Source organism: Neomonachus schauinslandi, chromosome 12 (assembly GCF_002201575.2).
Source record: "Neomonachus schauinslandi chromosome 12, ASM220157v2, whole genome shotgun sequence".
Lineage (NCBI taxonomy): Eukaryota > Metazoa > Chordata > Mammalia > Carnivora > Phocidae > Neomonachus > Neomonachus schauinslandi.
Window position 1 is genome coordinate 39,945,757 of NC_058414.1, and position 22,505 is coordinate 39,968,261.

Sequence of the window (22,505 nt, forward strand, 5' to 3'; positions counted from 1 at the left end):
CACTGAGAGAGTGAGGGCTAGCTGCAGTAGGCAGTTATGAAAATGACAGTTCCCGGGTAGATTGATTATATTCAAGAGGCAAATAAAAACAGATTTGGGGTTGTCCACATTCCTTCTTACCTTTGAGAGTATAAAAGATCTTTCCTTTTAAGGACATACTTTTTACAAGGTGGATCAAAGGAGAAAAATATATAAGTTCATACTGGCCTATACAACAGTCATATGCTGTTAACAAGTTAAAACTGCTCACTAATTATAACAAACTGTTGAGCTTCCATGCTGGGATTTATTCTATGAAATCAGCATGTTATCTCTCCAACTTGGCATAAAATAATTTGTCCCCACCACTAAGTTGGAGAAATGCATTAAAAATTGCCTGGAGAGAAAAATCAGTGTGTTGTGGCTGCCACCTTGTGGTTTTATGTATTATATTAGTCCTCAGAAATCAAGTATTTTCTACCGCAACCACCAGTTTCTAAAATATACCAACAATTTGAGTATAGTTTTTTCTCTAAAATATACCAACAATTTGAGTATAGTTTTTTTTTTTTTCTAGCATCATTAAAAATTCTCCAAGTTGCACAAAGGACTATGAACTAATTCCTTGGCATCCTTTTACTGGCTAGCTAGGGTTGAAATCAGGTAAGAGTTCACATAAGATCTAAGTCATATTAGCTCTCAATCACAGAAGATCTCAATTACACAAGTGATGTGTGCTTATGTGTGTTCATTAAACACTTTTAAAATTAAAAAAATTCTCATGCTTAAATTAGATGTGTTAAATAACTTATGAACTACCCATAAAATGGGATATACAATCCCATTAAAAATACAGAAGTAGAGAAAATTTCGGGAATTATATTTTTCCATGCAAGTAATTCAATAATCTTTTGAAAGGTAACACAGAGTAGGGGTTAAATACAACCCTGGGACCTGGGGTCAAATATCCCATTTGGATTACTTACTAGTCATGTGAACTTGGATATATGACAGAATACCTGAGTATCACTTTACTCGTCCATAAAATGTGGATGAGCTCAATAGTACATACCTTACGGGGCTCTTGGGAAGATTGCAGCTTTTAGAGCAGGATGGGTCAGACTCGGGAAGGGTGATCAATATTCTGGGTAACCATAATTATGATGGCATGAATCAAATTAGTTTTATTGCTGGCAATTAGCCTTCCCCTTCAGAGTGCTCCCTATTTCTCACCTTATGCCCAGGCATTGATTTTCTCAGCTCTTTCACCCCTGCCTGATGGTTGAGGGGCAATTTTTTGCTGGGGACCCAAGGTGAGGGCCCTCAAAATATCTGGAGAGCAGGGTGTCAGATTTGCTACCACTTAGGGTTTGCTGTACGGCTCCCATTCTATCCTTTTTGAAAAGCATATGTGTTTTGTTGTTATTCTACTCCTGCCCTATTATATATTGAACAGGTGGGGAACAGATAACTTTTCTTCTCAGTTCACGAAAAGGTGCCACCTGAAACAGACTCCCATATGGGTACAACACCCAGAATCTTAAACTCTGGGCTTATGGCCATGACAAAGTGGAATGTGGGGGGTTGTCACTCTTGAAAAGGGGATGAGTATATGTGGATGTAGAAAAGCAAGGGAGCTGAATATCTGGTGACTGAAGGGTGGATTTGAGGAGTCATTAGTACTGCTCTCCTTTCTGGTACATGTACCTGCCGCATGACTTGCTTCGGCACAGAACATGTAAGAAAAAGTAGTATGTCACTTCAGGGTGGAAATTCTGAGTTTCGGTACGTGATTCACCATTTGCTCCATCCCCTGCCTTGCTGGTCATGGAAGCATGTGTCAGGATTATGCTTCCTTCAGCCTGGGTCCCAGAGTGATTATAGCCCCTTCAGTGATGAGCGGAGCTCCAGAGACCCGGATGAACATACAGTTCAGGCAAGAAATAACTTCACTTGTGGTAATGCACTGAAAATTTGGAAACTTCTCATCATCTAATCTATCCCATTTTGGAAAATGCTTAGCATCCCTGTGGTCTCCTGGCAGGTAAACTTGCTCTCAAGCTGAGAGGGGGCCCTTTCCCTCAGTCTAATTCACAGCAGAGACCCCAGCTGTAGTTTCATGCTGACAGGGGAAGGGAAAGTCAGCAGAGAACACCACAAAGGCTCTGGAGCCAATCTGTCAAGTGACTTGGAGCTCCACTACTTAGCAATTAGCTGAATGACTGAGCGATTGATTTAACCTGTATAAAACAGGGACACTGGGGCTTATCTGTTCCAGTTACTGAACCTGTGTAAGAAACCACATAAAAGGGGATGGTGTCACACATCCATTTATTACACTCAAGGAATAATGAATCTGGAATTGGACATAGCATGCAGGGATGGCTTATCCCATGACTGGGGCCTCAGCTAAAGACTCAAGAGTAGGTGCTGGAATCATCTAGAAGTTTATTCACACACCTGGTGATTGATGTTGGCTGTTGACGGAGACCTTGGTGGGAGCTGTCAGCCTTAACTCTTACACGAGGCCTGTCCTGTGGCCCGGGCTTCCTTACAACATGCACTGAGAGGCAGAAAGCATAAGCTAAATTACCTTTTGTGACCCAGCATCAGAAGTCACAGCATCACTTCTACTGGATTCAGCTAGTCAAGGCCATCTTGAAATCCTGCCCAGGCTCAAGAAGGGAAATAGACTGCCTCCTCAGAGTAGCAGCTAGGGTCTGGAAGAGTCTGTGGGACCAGAAATACCGCTGTGGCCGTTTTTAGAAAACCCCATCTGCCATACTGCCTCAGAGTGTGGGTAAACTCACTGAGTTAACACAAGGAACTTAGAACAGTTGGTAGCTATGTGCTTTGTGTTAGTGAATGATCCAATGTACAGGTAGAATCATACGGAACCACCTTTCTGTGGCCAGCTCTTCCCTCTCGTGGGGACCCAAGCCAAGGATCTGTTATCTCAGACGCCAGACCAGACTACAGCAACCCCAAGACAAGAGGAATTAAGGAGCACGCTCTACCTCCACGGCCTCAACAAGATATTCCTCAACAGTGTGACACTGGTAGGCTCAGGGTGAGTTCCCTTTTATCATTTCCTTGTGAAGGGTTGAAGAAACCTTGAAGCCTATGTAACCACGACTACGTACTTGCGTATGTACAACTGTGCCTTTGTAGCAAGAGCTCTGCAAGAAAATGTTCAAACTATTTGAAGCAGTGGTAGCAGTTAGGTGGTTTTTCTTCTTCTGTGGAATTTATCATGTCCCAAACTCCAGAGTACCATTTTTGTTATGTATGAGGGCAAGGTGAAACAAACCTGTGAAGGGGTACACCATCCATTAGGGTACTGGCATGAGGCTGAAACGGCAGGACGGTAGGAGCTAAAAATCTTTTAGTTTCTGGTGAGGGACTGGATTATCTGTTGCTAGCGGTGCTGTGCGGACTAGAAACTACAGGTCTCCTTAGCACGGCGTCACCAATACCAGGGTGGGCCAGGCAAACAGGCTTGGCCGGTACCTAATCGTTGAGTCCCGTGCATATGCCCCAGGGGCTACTGTTTCTTAGTTGCAGAAGAAGAGGCTAACTTTATACCATGTGCCAAGAACCTTCAGTAGAGCTTGTGTGTGGTTTGACATCCAGAGAGTTGCTTAGTTAGGGTTAACCTGCAGGGCTGAAGTCACGCCTACGAAGCTGGCTGAACGGAGTACCTCTGCTTTCAGGTGGTATCTGTATATGCCGGCTCTCGGTCACGAAAGTAAAAAATCTAGGGCCAAACTCCTACGCTCAAGACCTAGCAGTTCGTGGTTTGTGGCATCCCTGAATCCTGCCGTGTAGGCTGCCGGCTATTACCTTGTTTCTCATGCACTCCTTGCGTCCCTTAGCTTGGTGGGGTGCGGCTTTACCATGGATAGGTTTGCCGGGAGCCAAATCACGCTAGATTTGAGCGCTTGGAGCACCTACAAATACAGGATTATCATTGAGTCATCCAATATTAACTCAGGACATTTCCTCAGCTTTCTAGAGACATTTTAAGATTATTAAGTGAGGGCCTCTCACCTCAGACAGTCCCCATCTTCCAACTTGCCAGCTCAACTCCAGGCCTACTAGCTCTTCCCATCAAGCATTTTTTTTTTTTTTTAAGATTTTATTTGAGAGACAGAGCACGCATGCACAAGCAGGAGTGGCAGGCAGAGGGAGAAGCAGGCTCCCCGCTGAGCCAGGAGCCCAATGCGGGGCTCGATCCCAGGACCCCAGAATCATGAACTGAGCTGAAGGCAGACACTTAACCGACTGAGCCACCCAGGCGTCCCCCATCAAGCATTCTTACGTTGACCTGCACGCCAGCACCTTCCTCTTCAAAAGTTCCTACTAAACAGAATCCATCTTTATAATGTATTTCAAAATGCTGTCCCTAAACAACAAATGAGCATTCAAATGAGAATCTTCTACTTATTCACTGAATGTTTCCTTGTTATACTGTCTCTTTTCTCACTTAGAATGCTTTTTCCTTTGATCAGAAGTGCTTGGTTGGAGTTGTTTCCCTACAATAGGGCTCTACAAACTAGGGCCCACAGGCCGAATCCAGCCCACTGCCTTTTATCAACTTTGACTGGAACATAGCCATCCCTGCTTCTTTGCATATTATCTATGGCTTTACACTCCAGAGAGTCTAACAGTTCCAAGAGAGGGCTGCAAAGCCTGCACTACTACTGTCCCTTGAGAGCTTGCTGACCTCTGACCTAGAACAACAGTTCCAGAAGAGGTGTTGGCTCCACAGACAAAAAGAAAGTAAGAATTGCTATTTAGTAAAATAGAGCTGTCCTGGCCGTCTGCGAGGGCCTCGGCACGGTGGAGGCGGCCTGGCCAGCTACTGGGAATACAGAAAGCACCGAGAGGGAAGCTGGGAGGCGGCCACACGAAGAGGAGGCCAGGACGGGCAGGGAGCCACGTTGGCACGAGGCCCAAGGCTTCTAAAGCGGCCTGACAGCACCTGTGACTGCCTGAAAACGTCACCCTGCTTCCCCCTTTCCTGGCCTCACTCTCTACCTTATGGGAGAACAGTGAAAGCCGCTCAGTTTCCAGTTACCTCTAATGAAGGGGCTGTGTGAGCAGAAGCGACCACAGCAATGGTTCCGATTTAAGACTTTTATTTTTTCTCAGGCCCAGTGAGCCTGAGTGGCTGACGCTCACCGCTCCCCTTCTGCCCCCCAGGCCCTGCTCTCTGCAAGAGGAATGTTTCCTTGCACTGACTTGCGCAGACAGCCCTAGGCTTTGGCAGCGGCCTTGTAATGGGCCAGAGTGCGGGCTGAAGGGTCAGTGGCGTTGATCCACCTCGGCATCCAGTAATGGGTCAGCCAGTCGGCCCGGCCCGGGTAGTGGCGTTCAAAGATTTGACGGTAGTAATAGCCCTCTTTAGTTTTAGGAGTGTTGAAGGGAAATTTTTGGGCCGCCACTGCCATCATTGCGTCATCAACCTGGAAGAGCATAAAAGCAAAATGGTTTTTTAAACGGCCTAGAAACCCTTGCATTTAATGTGGTTTCACGATAACAACCAAAGATATGGAAAGGCATGACTCTAAACTGTCCAAGAGATCCTTTGAATCACCCTTCACGTAGAAAATGCTAAAATACCATAATATACACAGTTGCAGTGACTTTTAAGGAACATTTTTGTGAATATCTCTACTAGATGGTGGCTCTGAGTGTTCTATTCTTTTATGCCTAATAATGTCTGGCCCCCAGCAGGTATGCAATAATGTGGCAAATGAAGGTCAGTGATGATGGGTAAGTCTCCTCCCTTGCCCTCTCCATTCTAGATGCTACTACATAATCCTTCATGCTATTTAAATCTTAAGAAATTCTTACAAAAGTACTGTTTACCGAGAATTTCTCCAACACACAAAACATTTAAACTAAACACAAAATGAACAGCGATTACAACTCTATGTATACATTGTCCTATTCCAGAAAATATTTTTAATGACATTATACCTGATGTTCAATATATTCCTGTAAAATCCTAAACCAGGAATTCTTAACCGAGGTTATTCCATCACTGAAGGCTTCTTTTGGCCGCCAGAGAATGTCTTTAGGTATCAGGTTGGAGTCCTCAAAGGTCTCTCTCAGGAGATGTTTTTCTATCCCATTCTGACATGAAAACAAAGGAACGTCAGTAAAAGTTCCAAATATATTCAATATCAATGGACAGTTTTTTATCTTGAATTGATTCACCTACCTTGGGAATTCTCATATCTGGGGGCAGAGACAAGTAATAGGAAGAAAATCGATGATCCAGGAAGGGGACTCTCAATTCAAGGCTTAAAGGGGAAAAGAAAATCTAAATCAAAATGGATATTTAGTGCCTGTCCATTTAGATTCTCCTTGAGAGTTTCTTAGCAATTCAGCCAGCCTCTAAGTAATGTTAAGATGATAAAGTCATCTTTGCAGTCCTCCTGATTATCCTACACTACTGCATGAACGCAAAAATCCTCATTCAAAACAGGATGTTTATTATCTAGGGAGTGAGACAACCTGCCAATAATTTTACTTTCCCTTCTTACAAACAAATAAATGCACATCTCAAAAAGTAGAAAAAGGCAAGAATCATGAGTGACCTGATCACTGAGAATGTACTTTTCCTATACCTTTCTGCCTCAAAGTCTTTTCCAGGTGAGCCCATCTCTCAAGTCTTATTAAAAACCATAAGAATTCAAAATTGTTGACTACTAAATGACTAATTTACATACAACATTCAATATAAACCACTGATCCACAGTGTTTCATCAAAGGCCGCATCAATGTTTCCTGAATCCTGGTGACTCTTGTTAAGACAAATGGATAGGATAATAACCATGGATTCAGTTCATTCCCCACACCATCTTCTATTATTTCCCAATCTAAGTTTGATTTGGTAGAAGCAACTAAAATATTTGATGTCGGTTGTCTATCATGCACAGTAAGAGTCTTGAATCCTCCAACATGACTAGCTAAAGTGACAACTTCAGGCATCCAGAAGTGGTCTCAGAGAATCCAATCAAACTCTTGATCTTCATGGCCCCGTGCCCACCCATGGTCACCACAGGCTCCAACAGGGATGGCAGGCACTCAATACTTGGTTCATGGGGCTGTATAATCTTTACGTCTCTTAAGAAGTCTTAAAAAGAGCTGCATCTGCCTTCCCTCTCCATTCTGATGGCAGCAGAGTGGCGCTGTGTTTAAAGACAGAAAGTCAGTCTAAACCGACAGTCCCCTCATCAGGGCCACAGCAGCACTTGGAAGGAGACGAGCTTTGTTTTCTCTAAAAAGTCATACTTTGCAACAAATAACAAACCGACAGAAATAAGCAGCCGTTGAGCTTTATGATTTTTGAGGCTATCTTTACGATTGCTTCTGAAACTAATGGGTTACCCGTGGGCAGCAGTGGTGCGATCTGCCCGGAGCACATCGAACAGGTAGAGTTCCTTCAGAAGCCTCTCACTCTCCTCCTCAGCTTTTTCAGGAGAAGGAGCCTGTTTTACAAACAAACGGGTGAAGTTACAAATATACCAACAGCTTTGCTTTGGGCACACAGAACGGTTTTTATTTCTCAGTCTTTCCCACATTCCCGCTCTAAGGGTGGGTAAGACAAAAAGCTACCCAAGGGAGTCCCTGTGTGCTACACCAGGCCTCCCTTCACACCCAATGGTTAGCGTCAGGCAATAAAATGGACACCGTGGGCAATAACCATGCTGCCACAGGATAGTAAGAAATATCAGAAGCGCGATTCTCATGCTCAACTGGCTCTGAAGAATGCAGATTATCTGACACCAGGAAGACTTCTTTCTCCCCCCAAAAGGAATACAGAGCAGACACGATCTGGTTTCCTCATCTACATCACAAGACACTCAAGCGTTAGGGCTATAGTGACAAGAGAGGACAGCAAGTAGTCAAATAGTTCACTTTTCCTAGCCTAGCACCGATGTCCCTCCATTTCAGAATGCTTACCTTGTGAAAATATATGTAACCCTGTGTCAGCTCATCTGAGCCTTCTCCGGAGAAGATCACCACGCTGTCTGTGTTCTTCCGAATGTACTTGGAAACTAAGTACATACCTTGGAAGAGACAGAAATGGTTCATGTCAACATAACTCTCTACCTTTTGTTTGGCTTTTGGAAGCTACTGAGTTTTACTTAGATTGAACTCTGTATTAATAACGTAGTTTCCAAAATAATGACCCTTTATCTCTAAGCCATTTTAATGTACCTAATCTAGCAAGTTGTACTGTTGCAATGGAATAGCCCAAAATCATGCCAGAATTTTCTACACAGATTTTAAAATTGTAGTGCTTTTAGACCAAGAATGTCCACCTTAAAACTCTGTTAAACTGAACAATGACAAATATCTAAAAAAAAAAAAAAAAAATTCCTAACTTTCATACTAGTATCATTCTACAAAAATAATAGGAGTGGGGAGTTTGGGTAGTTTAGATTTTTTTTCCCTAACACTCCCCATCCACCAAATTTCACATATGGTTAAGAATACTATGTAAATTATTAAAAGATATCCATTGGTTGTGGCTGCCCATCCCTGTAAACCAGTATTGGTTCTTTACCATTTTTTTCACGATTGCCAACCTAGGGAAACTTTTTAGACATTTTTTCCTAATTGCCCTCTCCATGAAATATTAGTGCCAGATATACTATGTATCTGTGGATATACTGTGGCCCTTTGGAGGACCATTGACCATTGTAATACCTAAGATTTTGTTACCCTCCAAGAACCAATTTCTGTTCCCTCGAGGGCAGTATCAGCCCTGTGATAATATTCCCATGCTCTAAACTTTGCAATGGAGGCTTATCAGACTCTGAATCTCTTAAGAGAGAGGCCTATCTAAGCCAGTAGCATGTTAGAGGCTCAACAACACTGTTTCAGTCTAATTTGGAGTGTACTTCTGATTTCGGTATATATCCACAGGACAAAACTAGTATTGCTTGCTGGGCACTAACAGTTACTGACTGATAAGTCCTATGATGGAATAGTTACCAAAATACACGTAAAATGAGTATTCCTTACAGAAATTGTTACAACACAGATCTATTTCCTTATATAGCCCAAGAAACTATATGCAGAGTAATTGGTGGGGCAGGGAGAAGTGCAGAAAATATGCATCTGCTCTTTGGAGAAATGGAAATACAGATCTCCCTTGACTTACGTCCTGATAAACCCACTTAAGTTGAAAACATAAAAAATGCATTTAATTCACCTAACCTACTGAATGTCATAGCTTAGCCTCGCCTACCTTAGGTATGCTCAGAACTCTTACATTAGCCTACGGTTGGGCAGAATCACCTAACACAAAGCCTACTCTGTAATAGCATATAAATATTTCATGTAATTTGTTGATTCTATCCTAAGAATGAAAACCAGGATGGGTGTGTGGTACGGAGCGGTTGTTAAGTGTTTCGGTTGTTGAACCTTGTGATCCCCTGGCTGCCTGGGAGCTGCGGCTCACTACCACCACCTAGCCTCAGGAGAGAGTATCCTCCACATGGCACTAGCCTGGGAAAAGATCCAAATTCCAAAGTCAAAGTACGGTTTCTACTGAAAGCATATTGCTTTCACACCATCATAAAGTTGGAAATTATTTAAGTGGAACCCTGGTAAGTATAGGATCGTCTGTAATGATACCATAAATGTGGAAGCTTATGTATTTATTCCTCTCCCTCCAAAATAGGTTGGGGGAATTCTTAAATGGTCTTGTCTTAAAATACTGCTGACCTAGGAATCTTATTTGCATTTATTCCTAAGTGTTGTTTTTGAAACTGTTGTTTGAAATAATCTTTTAACCCTTATACTTTTTTAGTATTAAAAATATTTCTCATATCCTAAAATACTTACCTACTGAAGCACGAACTGTTGTAATATCGTAAGTTTCCAAGGAAAATATGACTTCATCCAGGACCTGAATGCCTTCCTCAGAATTAAAGAGGACTTCATGGTGTTCACTCCCAATGTGATTTGCCACCTGATTATTTAAGAAACATCCACATACTTGTGATTTAAAGAAAAGAACTGCCTTTGAGAAGGAAACATGACAGTAGTTAACAACAGTGAAAAACAAACCGGGTAGAATAAGAGGAAGTGATTCTCCAGGTCACCACACACACAGCCCCCCAGTCAGGTTTCCTGGCCTCCCCCAGTCTCTGCCAGGACTCAACTAAGAGGTAGACAGCCCAACAGCTCTTCCTACTCCAAGACTTCAACCTGACTGTCCAGAGGCTCCCAGTTAGTGTGCCCCCTACACCCCTAAGTTACCCACCTCCTCTCTCTCTAGTCCAACAGGGCCCCACTCTAACCTTAGTCCCCTATTGGCCCTCCAGTAATGCTTTACGTGACATTCAGGATATTATTCCTAAAGGAAATGTCGGCTCCCCCCCTTTATTCTTTGGCTATTTTGGATTCTTTCAGCATTGATCAGCTTGCTTTGAAACTGCACTCTAGCTTTTTCTCCTTCCTTCTACTAAGTTCTTCCAGAGTAGGAACAAGGTCTCCTGAACACTGAATATATATGTACAAGGTCCCCTCTGCCCATAATCCTAACACACGGTGCTTTGTAAAAAATAACAGCTAACGTTTACAAGGTACTTACTACATGCTGTGTTCTAGCCTATGCACTTTATTATTATTATTTTTTTTTTTAAGATTTTATTTATTTATTTGACACAGAGAGAGAGAGAGCGAGAGCAGGGACACAAGCAGGGGGAGTGGGAGAGGGAGAAGCAGGCTTCCCGCGGAGCAGGGAGCCCAATGCGGGGCTCGATCCCAGGACTCTGGGATCATGACCCGAGCCGAAGGCAGACATTTAACGACTGAGCCACCCAGGCGCCCTAGCCTATGCACTTTATATGAATTATATCATTTTCACCACAAAACTATCCCATTACTATTACTACTATTACTGTTACTCCCATTACATAAATGAAGAATTACATGGTGGCGGTAGGATTTGAAAACAGCAGTCAGGCTCCAAGCGTGCAGTCGTAACCACTATACCATGTCCTTACATTCAAAAAGAATTATTATCCTAGGGTTTTTATGAGGACTGCACGGACCTTGGTAGAAGTATCCAGAGGACAGTGTACAACACAGTTGATACTCAACAGGCATTTCATTCCATTTTAATATATTTAATTTAAAATACTTACTTGTGTCAATACAGGAACATAAGCATAGAATCATTAATTATTGGCTTGATTTTTATTCTAATACGTCTGTCTTAATTACATAATGGACTGAGATAGTGTCTTACCTTTCTAGCAGCTAGTAAATCAGTACTGTCTTCCATGCCAATTGCAAACGTCTGGAGAGGGTACTGAACATGGGCCTCTTTTAGCTGCTTTAACAGGGTGGCAGCAACCAAACTGGAATCTAAGCCCCCTGTGAGCAAGACCAGAAGTATACTGGTTATGCGCCTTATATAGAGAGGAACAGGTAGGATTTACAATCCTGTTGAGCTCCAAGATTAGTTTTACCATTTAAAATCCCCAAGTTTTATAAACTGAAAATCAACTTTAATCAAAGAAAAAATCTAGCATAGATAAACCAAGATAATGGTTGCAGTATTTGAATTGGCTAAAAAAAAAAATCACTAGACACTATTCTAAAGAATGTTTATTAACTCATTCATCCCAATTACAATGTAACCAGACATTGCTATATTACTGAATATTGAATACAGCTTACAGAAAACATTTTCATCCTCTAATGGAGAGAAAGATTAAATCGTAAATATTTTATAGTCAAAACCTCAGGGATAGCTACAAATCATTTGCTTAAATATGCATTAAATATAATCAGGCTTTTTAACAGCCTTTACCTGATAAAAGGCAGCCAATCCTTCTGTCTGTCATCAAGCGTTTCTTAATGGCATTATCAAAAAGGATCCGGAGGTTGTTCTTCACAGTTTCTATCTCAAAACCTATAAACACATAAAGTAAACAGTTCCAGAAAACCTTGGGCTGAATTATTTACTGAAACGAGGTACACAATCATCTCTATCTATCATGATATGTGCTCAACCGTGGACTTTGCCAAATCCCAATGCGCCACCTCCCAATTAAACAGGAAATAGCTCTTCAGACCTGAACCATTCCAGTGACATGAAAAGTATCATTTCTTTTTTCCTTTGGGGGAGAAGGGTGGGGAATAAGTGGGTGGGCGTTTGCTCTAGTACCTGGGAAGAGTTTCTCCACATTGTCGTAGAGGGCATGCAGAGGCTCATCTCTACAGTGATGATATTTAACCATTTCCACGGAGGCCACTTTGCCATTTGGCTTTAAATCCAAAACTTCATAGTGTCCCGGGAGAAATGGCTCCACTTTTAAAAAAGGAGTCGTGGAGTGCTTCAGGTTAACAAGACCTACAAATTGGAAAAGATAATTTAACTCAAGATACAATTCACACTAACTTTCACAATTAACTTACCATCCTCTAAATTCCTGTTTATTTTCCCTTTTTAATATAAACACATGTCCATTATATCAGCAAAATAGGGAAAATTAACCCCAATGCTATTATCTACTTACTAGAGAGGTCACAGTGGTACAGAGATGTATAGCAAGACTACACTGATTTCTAGTAGTTCAAAGCAATAGGAAAATCTCCAATGTTCAATTTCTTCTCCCTAGCTGAAATTTCAGATCAAGAAAATCTATTTTCTATAATAAATTAAATATAAAAAGAAATGATACATTAAGCAAGGAGATGGACTTGAAATTATTCATTTTACTATATCGTGGCAGTCATTTCTTTGACTGAAGTGTTTTAAGAAAACAGCCATGGTTCCTGGACCTTTGACAAGCAAAATGATCCACTATGAGGTACTTTAAAGTCGGACATTAAGAAATCAGGCATTTACCCCTTAACTAGTTATTATATACTGTGTGTTAACAGTATAATCGAAATCTCCTCAATAGGTTTTCACAGAGAGTAACCAACCTGACGCCACCATGATCTTTGATTCATAATCAGTGTTACACTGTAAATAGGAACAGCCTATCTAAATGCTCATTATGATTTACAATTTGAGTTTGTCAGCCTGGTAATCTGTCATACTGAATTCAAAGACCAGATTGGACCCAGATCCCATCATAAATGGATCACTGAGGTAGCAGACCTCAACAGAGCCATACAACCCCTATGGGGGATGAGGAGTAATTAAAAAGTTTTAACCAGGAAATCCCATGAACAGATTAGTTTTAGAGACATTATTCTAAAAGCACTGAGAAACAGTCACTTGAAAACTTTTGGATTGCCCACCACGGGATTTGCAAATATGATCTAGAGGACAACACAAAACCAGAGCAATAATGAAAACCTAAAGAAAAATTCTATCATTACCTTTAGCTTCTGAACACACGGCCAAAAATCCATCTTCTGTCATGGCTTTAAACAAAGGCCTGACTCCATAAGTATCTCTGCCCAGGAACACTTTCTTATTGGCAGTATCCAGCAAAATAAATGCAAATACCCCATCCAACATACAAACTGTTTGCTCAATTCCTCCTTTGTCGTATAGATGAAGGATTATCTCACCATCCACTTTGGTCTGGTATTCAAATTCAAAATGTTGTTGCATCTTTTAAAAACAAGAGCAAAATAAACATGTTAGAATCTGTGTTCACTCATTAATAGTTTTTCATTGCAAAGTTGGTTCAATATTTCTACGTTCTATAAGCATGCAGTTCAGTGATTTTTTAGAAGAATCATGGCATTATCAAAATATAACTTGTTTGAAGTCACAATTCTGCAAATTCTTTATAATATAAAGCTAAACCCGTGAAAATTTTAGTTGCATTCTCATAAATGCAACGTATCCAGTCATGTGTAGACAGATAGAAATGTACTTTATATATGTGCTATGTCTATAATACATATATATTTACATCTGTATGTAAGTGAAGCCAATAGGTTGCCCCCAGTTGCCATGACACTAAAAATGTGCTTCCACGCTGTAATATTTTAACTTGGGAAGATAGTATCAGCTAAGGTTGTTCCAGTTCAGTCTCAAAGACCGGCCTATGAAAATGGAAAGCAAAAGGACAAATACAGGGGCACCTGGGTGGCTCAGTCAGTTAAGTGTCTGCCTTCAGCTCAGGTCATGGTCCCAGGTCCTGGGATGGAGCCCCATGTTGGGCTCCCTTCTAAGCAGGGAATCTGCTTCTCCCTCTCCCTTGGCTGCTCCCCCCTGCTTGTGCTCTCTCTACCTCCCTCTCTGTCAAGTAAATAAATAAAATCTTAAAAAAAAAAAAAAGGACAAACATAGTTGGTACTGTTCCCCCAAAATGAATGATTCTATCACAATGATAAAGACACATGGTCTAAACAAAGCTACTGGCCCCCAGGGGAGGACTGCAATATTCAGTCCTCCTACCACTCCAGTGGCATTAAAGCTACTTCTCACTGAGACACAAAATGACAGGGGAGCGTTAGTAGCCCACATGCCCCGAAGGCACAGCAAAGTGATGGTCATGACCACACCGAGTGCAGAGGGAGAGGGTTAGATCACATGACACCCCGACTCTGTGGCTCTCCATCACACTGCAAACTGTGAGGGTGAGAAGTCCTTGCAGTTGCTCTTTCTGTGAACTTACTCATATTTTTAGCTGATCGTGGAGAGAGAAGAGGTTCACATTAACAAAATGAGGTGGAAATCCTGGATACGTTTAAATATTTAAAACATGTTTCTAAAATTCAAAAAGTAAATCTATGTTTGTATATGTATGACCTATAAACATGCTTCACAATCACACTCTATGATCTGTGAAACTTCTGTCTATAAGCCCTCACAGAACTTCCCCCCAACATGGCGGTTGGCTGCCTCCAGTGACTACAGAGCCATTTCCTGTTCCCCTCTCCCTACTCTGAGAGACCATCAGGGGAGATCCTGGCACTAGCAGGTGGGGTTTGGAAGCAGTCTGCTGCTGACCCTTCCGGGTTGAGGCATCTGAAGGATGAATATACCCCAAAGCATTCAGTGATTTCAGTGAGCAACAGCTTCCCCAGTCTATCCTCCACTGCCACCAAGTCAGCACTGCTCCTTAGCTAAACCCTGCAGGTAAGGTATTGGTTAATGAGTCCCATGTACCACTTTCCACTCTCCTGAAACCACACGGGTAAAAGCTGCACTGAGAGAAAAGCCCCTGTCTCTTGCCCCCATCCAGAAATCACACTGCCCTCTGACTTGCTGGGTGGAAGCCCCTGATGCTCCCTGCAGAGAGACTCCTCTCTGCCCCAGCCTTGCCTCAGATTCCTCCCCTCCTTCATTTATTCTTCCTCCATGCCCAGCAAACCTGCAGCTGTCTTTTATTAGTTTAAAAAAAGAAAAAAGGAGGGGCTTTGGAGTTTATGTTGCAGCGGCCTTTATATAAACCTAAAATGGCCATCCTCCTCTCTTGGTACATTTCTGGCTGCCCACGCTGCATAAGCTTAGATGATTGGTAGAAGCAATGGGACATCTACGCTTTTGAAAATACAACATAGGGCACCTGGGTGGCTCAGATGGTTAAGCGTCTGCCTTCGGCTCAGGTCATGATCCTGGAGTCCCGGGATCGAGTCCCGCATCGGGCTCCCTGCTCGGCGGGGAGTCTGCTTCTCCTCCCTCTGACCCTCCTCCCTCTCCTGCTCTCTGTCTCTCGTTCTCTCTCTCTCAAATAAATAAATAAAATCTTTAAAAAAAAAAAAGTGCACTTGGAACATTTAAAAAAAAAAAAAGAAAATACAACATATATGACTAATTTAGAATAAAAATACTTTTGAAATAGTTACCATTTTCTAACTTTTAAATAAAATACATAAAAGCAGCAATGTTGTTCAAGTAAAACAAGGTATTTCCTATGTCATTTAAAGTGGAAGTTGTTAATATTGCCATAATCCAACCCAGCACTCGCGTGTATATGGTACTAACTTGGCTTAGTAAGAAAAAAGTCTTAACTGTTCGCTACCTGTACTCTCACTAGTGTGAAATCCATTCTTATTTTTCCTGTTCACCATTTCATCTCCAAGCACCTAGAAAAATGATGCCTGTGTATAATATGCCCTTAAAAAATATATGAAAGGAATCTGCTGAATATCTACAAAAACTTCTCAAATGAAAAGCCTATTATTAAGAGTATTCCTAAAAGCAGACAACAATGGAAAAGCCATCGTCCAGAGATAAAAATGTCCAAAGGGTGACTAGAATATAAATCCCTACCCGTGAACGATTGACATGACATAGCAAGACTCAAAAAACACCAAGAAACCTAACAACTAAATGTATGAAGTGTGAGCGGTATCTGACTTCAAAAAAAACAAAGCAGCTATAAAGATATTCTTGGCAGGGGCGTCTGGAGACTCAGTGGGTTAAGCATCTGGACTCTTGATTTCAGCTCAGGTCATGATGTCAGGGTCCTGAGATCAAGCCCCATGTGGGGTTCCTCGCTGGGCATGGAGTCTGCTTAAGATTCTCTCTCTCCCTCTGCCTCTGCCCCTCCCCCCTTCTCCCTCTCCAAAAAAAAAAAAAAAGATATTCTTGGCTCACTTCCAGAAATTTAATATGAACTGAGTATTAAATGGTATTACTGATTCTTAGGTTTAACAGTATTGGTGTTAGGTAGGGGAATGCCCTAATTTTTAAGAGATAACTGCTTATATATTTAGGAGTAAAGTGTCACAATATCTGTAGTATACTGAAATGATTCCACCAAAAAATTGAATGCCTAGGTGTACATACAGAAAGAGAAAAACAAAGCAAATATGGCAAAACATTAACAGTTACACAATCTAGGTTCTCATTGTTTTGTGTTTTTTTAGTATGTTTGAAATTTTCAAAATTAAAAGCTGGGGAGGAAGGTGGCAAACAAAAAATTACTTGGAAATTTTAGATTAAAAAAAATGTATGAAACACTGGCCAAATAATTCCAGATTGGAAGGCTCTTAGCCAATGTGGCTTCCTGGGGTCAGAATTTCCACCGTCTCACCACTCTCACCCTGAGTAAGCCTTCCCTAGATTAGAAAGCTGTTCCAAATTTAATGCTGCTAGAAAATCACTTCTTACACTCCGTTGCATTTGGCCATCCTTCTGTCTTGTGGTTCTGTTCAGTATGCAGACGCAGTACATATCGTAAGGGCAGCATTATATAAAAGCTACAAGTATGATGACCTCCAAACTATTAAACTCTACACCTGCCCTAAAATCCTCCAGTCTCACGGCTCTTAGAATGATATTCCAACACCATCTTACCAACTCCTTACTAAGTCCTGCTTGATCGGGTTCTGCCCACCCTCCCAGCCCCACCTTGCCCATCTTACCCCTTGTTCACATCTGACAATCCCAGGGCTGCTTCCTGCCTCAGGCTTCTATACATGCTATTCCCTCTGCATGAAAAGTTCTTCCCAGCCCCGCTAGTTATCACAGTCCATTAGGTCTCAGTTCAAGTGTCAGTTCCTCCAGAGGCCTTCTCTGACCACACTTACCGACACTGGATCTCCCGTATCAACCATTTTTTCAGAATACTTATCATATGTATAAGGATTTTTTTTTGGTCTTTGATTTTTAATGCAATAAGCTCCATTAGAGCGCAGATCTACTTCTCATACTTACTACTGTATCCCCAGCACCAAACACGGGCACTAATTAATATTCAAATTCATAATAGGAAAAAAAAATGCTGAGAGTTAAAGAATTGTAATCCTCGTTTTTTCTTTTTTTTTGTTTTGTGACCAGCTCATTTGACCTCTTTGTGCATCAGTGCATCATCTTTATAACTGGAGCAAATGAGATAATGAACATGGAAACAGTCTGAGAAGTAAAAAACTTTATACAAAATATATAAAAATTATAACCAACTAGCTCTGAGGTTTAATCACATCCAGATATCTTCTGGTTTTGTTTTATTTACCTTCTTGTGGTTGTAGATTTCACCGTTGTAACAGAGCCACAAATAAGGATATTTCTTTACTCGAATTGGCTGCATTCCAAACAGCTGGTCAACCACTGCCAACCGATGAAATCCAAAGCAGCAGTTGGTGTATCCATTGACATTCTCAAAACGAAATGCATCTGGACCCCTGTGTGCAATCTTCATAGCACTCAGACACTGCACTGAAAGGCAGTCATCACTACCAAAGAGGGCCCAAATCCCGCACATGGTGCAATGGAGCTATGAGTTTTCTATGGAGAAAAGAGTAGGCCTGTTAAATATTTAATACCCAATCCAAGTCTGGATTAAATCTTGATTCCAAAAACTGCTATAAACCACTTCAAAGACTGACATTTAAACTATCTTGTCCACAGCAATTTTCCATTAGGTTGGCAGGCACACAGGAGTTGAGAATGATTTAATTCACGTACAAGTATTCAGAAAAGATGCATGACCTTTCCATCTAGCCAGCGGTAGCAATTTGGCACCCTGTCAAAGCTGGCATCTCTCCCACCTTGGGATTTGGCCAGCTAGAGCTGGGGGGAGTCAAGTCACATTCGAGGTTTACTTCCAAGAGACAGATAACAGATGCAGGCTGGCTCCAACCTAGTGAGAGATCCCTGTCCCTCTCTCTTCATCTCAGGACCTCAGAAGCCCTCAAAAATCCAAGAGACTCCCCATATTACTACTACAGTCCCCACTCAGGTCTCTTTGACAATTAAACGTCCTGTCTTTACCTGTAGTAACTACACATCGAGACTAGCGGGTAAAAAAGATCATACATACTGCTCAGGTGCTATGTTAAGATACACAGCTATTATAAGCATTTCACAACTTCTCACGTACCTTTAAGTGATTTATTCAAACGTGATGAAAGAAATTCTAAAGAGAAAAAAGAAAGGCATGTTATCTGATATCAGATATCTTGGCTGTATAATAAAAAAACATTTTATGTTGACAGAAATACGTAATGTTCACCATCCAAATGTCCTAAATGACAAAAATGTTCTAAAATATTTTTGTCTCTAAGTTGCCTTGGTTCATAAGAAAGTAAAGTGGGTGGGACATAAATGGCAACAACATCTCTGAAAAACAATTTGGCCATCCCTATAGGCCAAGAAGCAAACAATTCCTATGAATGTTACCTTGCAATTTCATATTCTCAACTGTGAAATAAAGAGCTGTTTTATTTGGATGCTGCCAGCTCAAAACAGTTATTTTACCAAAATATCTCAAACTCAGACACTTATTTGGCTATTTTTAAATGCAAATTTGCAGCAAATGCCTAATTTGGGACAAAAATCATCAAGAAAATATATATATTCAAGTTACACCAATCACTTTGGGCAATCCTCTGAGGGAGTTTGTATCTAAATGAACCAAAGCTTTGTTTAGCCTTTTAATGAGACCACATCAAACTAACAAAAAATAATAGTGACTCAAACAACTTGGAATTGAAGTAGCACATGTCCTATGCAGTCCCTTCCATGCACTTGGCCAAATAGCCTCTAATGAGATATTTGAGATATATCGGGGAAATACACTTAGATTGAAGTGAGATTGCTACTAATAAGCCATGTATGGTTCCTCTATACCAGTTAAAAATGGGCTGAGAAAGTGCTTTGAAAATCACAAGAGATCATTAGTGAATCATTTACCTAAGTCTTCCTAATGCCGATTAGTGAATCCCATTATTAGGCCTGCTATAAGGAACACACCCTAAGCACTAAAATAGAGGGGAAAGAAGGGGAACACACATTAGTGAAGCACACTTAACTTCTCCAGCAGGAAAAAGCAAACTAAAAACTGTTACCTATTTTTGTTGGAATCAGGCTTACTTGCAAAGGTCCTATTTGCAATGCTTTCTCCTACTGCTATTACCTGCTCCCTGTAATTTTCTGTATTTCCTCATAAACTTCTAGAACAGTGCTGTCCAGCAGAAATGTAAGCTAAATGTGGAATTTTAAAAAATATTAGTAGCCCCATTAAAAAAGTAAAGAGAAAAAGGACAGATAACTTTATATTTTAACACAATGTACCAAAAAAAGTATTTCAACAAATCAGTTTAAAAAATTATTGACAAAATACTTTACATTGCCCTTCTCTATTAAATCGTCAACATCTGGTGTTTTACACTCACACCACACCTTAATTCGGACTAGTCAGCATTTCAAGTTCTCAATAGTTACAGGTGGACTGAATTGGACAGTGCTGCTTCCCTGCATTTGATTTCGATGGCTGCTTACCAACTAAAAACTTCACCATATTGTTTTATTTTTACATTAAGGTATCAGCAACCAACTCCTGGACAGGTTCAAGGCCTAAGTTACTTTTAATTAATCTTATAGCAATGCGGTCAATGAAAAAAAAGTTATGAGTGCTTTTTAAATTGTTAGTCAAGGCACCCAGGACAATGGCCCATGAAGAAATAATGTAGACCAAGGGCCCAGCAGAAAACTGACCTTTTATTCAAAATAGTAACATTAATCTGAAACCAGCCCTACAGAATAGTTACCCACTGAGAAAGAAATGTTAGTTCTTTTGCTTTTTTCCATACCGCTTCGCCTGTCGCCCCGAACAGATCTCTTATAGGCGGGGTTTGTTCATCAAGTCACTTGTTGAGTCTCGCAGTCTGGGGGGAGGGGGGCAGGGGGAGGAGAGGGGAGCCAAAAGGTGGGGGGAGCCAGAGGTGAGGGGCTAAGTACAGACCCTTAGGCTTTGACGGACAGGCGGGAGATCGGGACCAAGCAACTGTGCGGCCCGAAACTCCTACTGCACCCCGAAACTCCGACTGCACCCCAGCCACGTGCACCCTCTGGCCGGTCCACCGTAGGGCCGCCGGACTGCGAAAATTTCCACAGGCTTCCACGCAATATAATAAAAAATTGTAAAATTTACAAGGGCCAAGCGGGCCGCAGCCCAGCCTCGCCTCGGTCTTTCACTTGATCCCTCCGACCGAAGACCTAGACCCTAGGTTTCTCCTCCCAGCTTGCTCCCAGGTGCGCAACAATCGGCCCCGCCCCCTTTACCGGCAGGAGCCGCAGAGCCGGCTGGCTGCCTGCAGCCGCTTCTGCCCACCGGTGTGGGGCGAGACTGCAGCGCCACCTCCTCCTCCTCCTCCTCCTCCTCCTCCTCCTTCTTCTTCCTCCCTCCCTCCCTCTCTTTTTCTCTCTCTCTCTCCCCCCTCCCCCCGGGGGCGGCCCCGGGGCACGCTGGGAGGGCGCTGCGCTGGGCAGCAGAACCTGGCTTACCGGCGCTTAGATGGATGGAACGGAGAGGAGTTGCCAGGTAGGGGCTGCAGACTGCGGGCGGGGCGGCGGGCCTCCTCTGACTTTATACCGGCCTAGCTCCTGTAATGATCGAGGGAAGTTTCATCATGTCTGTGAGGACCAACCAGCGCGCAGGGGCGTGGCCCACAATGCAGACCTTGGCTGGGCGGAGGAGGAGCGGGGAGCAAGGAGGAACTGCTCCCTCCCGGCTCCTTAAAGTGTTAGTGCGCCTGCTGAAGGAAAGCCTCAGAGGTGTAGCCAGGTGCCCCACTGACACCTAGGGTTACCTTAGCTGCTGTTCTGACCGATTAGGGGGTCTTCTGCACTTGGTTTGTTTTTTGGGAAATCCTCACCAAATGCAGCAGATCTCCCTCATCTCCTTAATTGCAAAGTTTTTAAGTACAGGTATCCCCTGCTTTTCTAAAGTTCATGTTATGCCACTTTGCTTTTACAGAAGACCCACATTAGTACGCGTTTTTGCTACCTGAAAGAAATCCAAAGAGGATTTTTGCTTTTAGGGGGAAAGGCGAGAAACGAAAATAGCGTTCAGTATTTAATTTGCAGCCAGCCATTACAGAGGCACCTTGGATGGAGCAGCAGGAAGGGCACTCCGCGTTCCTTCCCCAGAACTACACTGAGCATCAAGGTGCCATAGCTTTGAACAGTGCCTGTGAACATCTGTGCTTGATCTCTGTTGATTTTGTGCATTCATTAGCAGGATGTGTCCTAAGGTATCAGAAAGGCCTAAGAGAGGTTATTTTTGGGGTCTGAGAAAACTCAAATTCTCCATGTAAATTCATGGTAACTGCTTCTTCATTTTTGGTGCTTTCGGCCTATGAAATGTTTCGTAGGAACACTACTTTGAGTTAACAGGGAAACCTGTACTTTTCTCCATAACTACTAAGAGAGCACCTGATACTTAGATGTAGATCTACAAAGAAGTATCTGTTTGATTAATAAATAAGGGGGCAGATGGGAAGAGCTGGAAGGATATCATCTTTTTATTAATTACGAGGTAGATTTCACTATGTCTTCTACCTCAGACATAATTAAATTTATCCATCCTCTGGATATACAGCTCAGTGTATTTGTATTTTGTGTTGGATCATCATTAAACTTGTGATGTGGTTATATTCTCCTTCAACTAGATTGTCACCTTCCTGGTTATGTTGACTTCACCTTTTGAGTCTCATTATCGGCTCAATGGATACCACTGGGTAGATTCTCAAAACTCTATTCAATTCAATTCAATTCAATTCCTCGTCATATTTTGTCATTGACAAATGTCACTTTCAGGAAAGGATGGAGTTCCAGTCTGAATTTT

At 42.0% G+C, this 22,505-nt stretch overlaps 1 protein-coding gene across 1 annotated transcript; it reads right to left on the reverse strand.

The window, feature by feature from the left end:
* Positions 1–5,103: 5,103 nt before the first annotated feature.
* ASNS (asparagine synthetase (glutamine-hydrolyzing)) lies at positions 5,104–21,225 on the reverse strand. Its single transcript, XM_021689592.1, has 13 exons — positions 21,164–21,225; positions 18,759–18,794; positions 17,892–18,163; positions 13,351–13,588; positions 12,185–12,370; positions 11,828–11,929; positions 11,261–11,388; positions 9,850–9,976; positions 7,957–8,063; positions 7,381–7,481; positions 6,209–6,290; positions 5,965–6,120; positions 5,104–5,447 (listed from the first exon to the last, which is right to left on the reverse strand). The coding sequence occupies exons 3-13, from the start codon at positions 18,138–18,140 to the stop codon at positions 5,238–5,240; spliced, it is 1,686 nt and encodes a 561-aa protein (XP_021545267.1). The 5' UTR covers positions 18,141–18,163; positions 18,759–18,794; positions 21,164–21,225; the 3' UTR covers positions 5,104–5,237.
* Between the last annotated feature and the right edge of the window lie 1,280 nt (positions 21,226–22,505).

Coding starts and splice junctions, on each gene's coding strand:
- ASNS (XM_021689592.1), bottom strand. CDS start 18,140: ATGTGCGGGATTTGGGCCCTCTTTGGTAGTGATGACTGCCTTTCAGTG. Junction 11,389..11,827: donor GATTGGCTGCCTTTTATCAG/GTAAAGGCTGTT, acceptor TCTTGCTCACAG/GGGGCTTAGATTCCAGTTTG. Junction 8,064..9,849: donor AACAGTTCGTGCTTCAGTAG/GTAAGTATTTTA, acceptor GTCTCTTCCAAG/GTATGTACTTAGTTTCCAAG.